This window comes from Gossypium arboreum, chromosome 3, assembly GCF_025698485.1.
Source record: "Gossypium arboreum isolate Shixiya-1 chromosome 3, ASM2569848v2, whole genome shotgun sequence".
In the NCBI taxonomy this organism is placed as follows: Eukaryota; Viridiplantae; Streptophyta; class Magnoliopsida; order Malvales; family Malvaceae; genus Gossypium; species Gossypium arboreum.
Genome location: NC_069072.1, coordinates 78,866,826 through 78,870,777, shown reverse-complemented (window position 1 = coordinate 78,870,777; position 3,952 = coordinate 78,866,826). Strand labels below are relative to the sequence as shown.

Sequence of the window (3,952 nt, the reverse complement as noted above, 5' to 3'; positions counted from 1 at the left end):
CTTTCTAGTAGAGGATAATGGGATCTCAATTTGAGTGTAGGCAATCTGTCAGAACTTGTAATCAATCCTTGGCAACAACTAAGGGGTGAGGGACCTTAATCATTCAATCAAGGTAAGTGTCGAGCTATGATTTGGATAAGTATTATTAAAAGGTATAGTTACCCATTTGTTAAAGGTTTAACGTTGGGATTATGATTGAATATAGGTTGGTGTTCGTGAAACAACACTCTTTTCACAAATAGGTGTGTGACCACTATCATTAGATGTGTGATAGCAAAAGCCGAAAAGCTGAAAACTGGGATGTCGTTATCACACGGGCGTGAGGCCGCCCGTGTGGCCAGCCGTGTAACAAAACATGGCCGGGTAGTCGACAAGATGGCCATGAGTGCTTTCATGGACCAAAACGATATTGGACCATTTTGGGCCAAACTAGGTCGTGTGGGCCCAATGGGCCTGTGGGCCCTACTCTGAAGAATCTCACGGAAGTGAGATAAATATTGGGCGAGGCTTTGTAGACCACATGGCTAAGGCCATATTTGGGCTGTTTGGACCATACGAGCATATGGGCTCACATGGGCCCGTAATGTGGGCTGTAGGCCTATTATCATTGTTTGACTGTTAAGGTTGCACGGGTTGCCTAAGACAACTGTGGACCTATTATTGAATCGGTAAGTATAACTAGGCCTCATATTGACGAAATGACCATTATACCCCTGTGAGGTAAATTGATTGGAATACCCTTATTATGTATGACTGTTTCTGAGCATGATACTTCTGCATACACGTATATTATGTTGCATTACATGGGGTGGGATATATGTTTTGGAGGAAGTGCACTGAAAGGCTATAAGCCTATTACTGGCAGCTGATTATGTTTCATTCTCTAGAAGCGGGTTCTCAATCTTTGTGGTAAGTGTTAGTTGTGGGTTCAATTATACATACGAACTTTCTAGTAGAGGATAATGGGATCTCGATTTGAGTGCAGGCAATCTATAAGAACTTGTAATCAATCCTCGGCAACGACTAAGGGGTGAGGGACCTTAATCGTTCTATCAAGGTAAGTGTCGAGCTATGATTTGGATAAGTATTATTAAAGGGTATAGTTACCCATTTGTTAAAGGATTAACGTTTGGATTATGATTGAATATAGGTTGGTGTTCGTGGGAACTACACTCTCTTTGCAAACAGGTGTGTGAACACTATCATTAGATGTGTGATAGCAAAAGCATAAAAACCAGAAACTGGGATGTCGACACCACACGGGTGTGAGGCCGCCCGTATGGCAGGCCGTGTAACAAAACATGGCTGGGTAGTCGACAAGATGGCCATGAATGATTTCATGGACCAAAACGATATTGGGCCATTTTGGGCCAAACTATGTTGTGTGGGCCCAATGGGCCTGTGGGCCTTAATTTGAAAAATTGCACGAAAGTGTGATAAATGTTGGGCGAGGCTGTGTAGACCACATGTCGAAGGCCATATTTGGGCTTTTTGGGCCATACGAGCATGTAGGCCAACATAGGCTCGCAATATGGGCTATAGGCCCATTATCACTGTTTGACTGTTAGGGTTGCACGGGTCGCCTAAGACAACTGTGGACCTACTATTGAGTCGGTAAGTATAACTAGAGCCCATATTAATGAAATGACCATTATACCCCTATGCGGTAAATTGATTGGAATACCCTTATTATATATGATTGTTTCTGAGCATGATACTTCTGCATACACGTATCTTATGTTCCATTACATGGGGTGGGATATATGTTTTGGAGGAAGTGCACTGAAAGGCTATAAGCTTATTACTGGCAGCTCTGTTGCAAATACTGTTTAGTATTGAATACGGTACGTTTTGGTGTGTAGGGCTGGGTAGGTCGATTTTATCCCCACATGGTGTGTAGGGTTGGTATTGCGTTGGTGTGTAGCAGATGGACTGGGTAGGATTCTTTGTCTACGTACTGTACTGATATGGGCTAAGGTCTAGACTACTTTTATCACTGAAATGGGCTAAGGCTCAGACTACTAATGTTACTAAAAAGGGGCTAAGGCCCTAACTGAAACTAAAAGGGCTTAAGCCCAAATTGCGCTTACTCTGATTGTTTGCTACAATGGGATTTCAGACACTGAGTTTTCGTAAACTCATCCATCTGTTATCTGTGCAGGAAATCCCCAGGCTTAGATGGATCGAGGCGACAGGGGACTCAAAAGTGGCCACTCGACGTAGTTAATCTATTTAAAAATACTATAATTTAAATTTATTCGATATCGGGTTTTTATTATGTAATAAGGCTTGTAAAAGTTTATTTTTAATTTGGGGATTTATTTGCTTTAAATTCTTTTATTTGTTAGAAATAGGACTCCTATTTTCAAGAAAACACAAACAAATGTTTTTCTTAAAACATCACGCTTACGCAACACATTTTAAAAGCTTCCATAACAAACATGGTTTTTAAATTTAATAATAAACTGGTATACTTACTATTTTACTTAAACAACTTGAGTTATCTCAATAAACTGGGCCTCCTAACCATTTGTTAAAAACCTAAAGAAGTTGTTTTAAAGAACGGATTTTTCATCAATTAGTGTGTTCAAAAAACCTCTCCAATGTGACATCACAGATTCGGCCATAATGTTTAGGCCGGGTTTGGGGTGTTACATTTAGTGGTATAAAAACGAGGTTGCAAAACTCGGCTATGGATTTGGGTTCTTCAAAAACATGGAAATTTTGATAAAATTAGTTCAAATGGTTTAAAAGGATTGTTTGGAAATGTTTTACTAAAGGAGTGCTATACTTAGTCTCCGCACCGATCCGGTAAGTCTTCTGATTGTTTATTCTGAAATAAGGATATAGAAATGTTCTTACTGAAACTACTTAGGTGGAAAAATTATACTGAAACACTTTGGTTAGAGTAAACTACGAATCATATTAAGACTGCGAATTGCGAAAATGAACTCTGAAATAATATTGTTCATAAAACATCTGTAATAATCACTGGAATAATAACTGACTGGCATAAAAATTTTAATACAGATAAAAGCGTGAGTGGATAATGAGCACTAGAGGTACTCGTGGCAGAGGCCACGGCAGAGGCCGTGGTGGTGCTCGGGCTGGGTCTTCATCTTCTGGACACCAGCCTAACGAAGAAGTTAGAGAAGCACCAGTTTCACCTATGGATGAGACAGGGTCTCAAGACCAAGCAGCTGGGGACGATGCACTATCCCAAGCAATGTTGAGGATTCTAGAAAGGCTCGTTAGGCTTGGTTCTGGTAATATGGGTCGTGGATCGGTTACAAAACGACTCAGGTCTAATGGGGCAGAAATATTTAGGGGTATCGATGGAGTTACCCTGAATGTAGCTGAATATTGGATTGATGCTACAGAAAGAATCATGGATGACCTTGACTGCACCCTTGATCAAAAGCTAAAAGGTACAGTATCTCTTTTGAGGGACAAGGCCTATCAGTGGTGGCTTACCATCAATGACGGCACTCAAGCTGATCGTTTGACCTGGGAGGTTTTCAAGACTACTTTCCAGGCTAAGTATGTGGGTGCCAGCTATGTGGATGCCTGTAGAAGGGAATTTCTAAATTTAACTCAGAGAGTTAAGACAGTGGCTGAATACGAGGCTGAATTTTTACGACTGAGTCGTTTTGCACGTGAGATGGTTGCAACAGAGTACGAGCAGTGTGTTCGATTTGAAGATAGCCTCAGAGATGGTTTAAAGGTTCTAATAGCTCCTCAGAGGGAGTGAGATTTCGTAGCACTGGTTGAGAAGGAAAAAATTACCGAGGATATGATCAACGCTGAGCACCAGGGCAGAGTGAAAGGCAGAGGTAAGAGGGATGCTGAGCCCTCAAGTTATTTTCGGAGGTTTAAGAAAAGGCCCAGACCTGATAGGCCAGTCAGAGACAGGACCCTTGATGCTACTATTACTAGACCACAATTTTATGCT

The 3,952-nt window shown here is 41.2% G+C and overlaps 1 protein-coding gene across 1 annotated transcript; it reads left to right on the top strand.

Annotated features, from left to right (window-relative positions):
• The first annotated feature begins 3,049 nt into the window (after nt 1–3,049).
• Nucleotides 3,050–3,751, top strand: LOC108465358 (uncharacterized). Its single transcript, XM_017765689.1, has one exon. The coding sequence runs from the start codon at nt 3,050–3,052 to the stop codon at nt 3,749–3,751; it is 702 nt and encodes a 233-aa protein (XP_017621178.1).
• The last annotated feature ends 201 nt before the right edge of the window (nt 3,752–3,952 follow it).

Coding starts and splice junctions, on each gene's coding strand:
- LOC108465358 (XM_017765689.1), top strand. CDS start 3,050: ATGAGCACTAGAGGTACTCGTGGCAGAGGCCACGGCAGAGGCCGTGGT.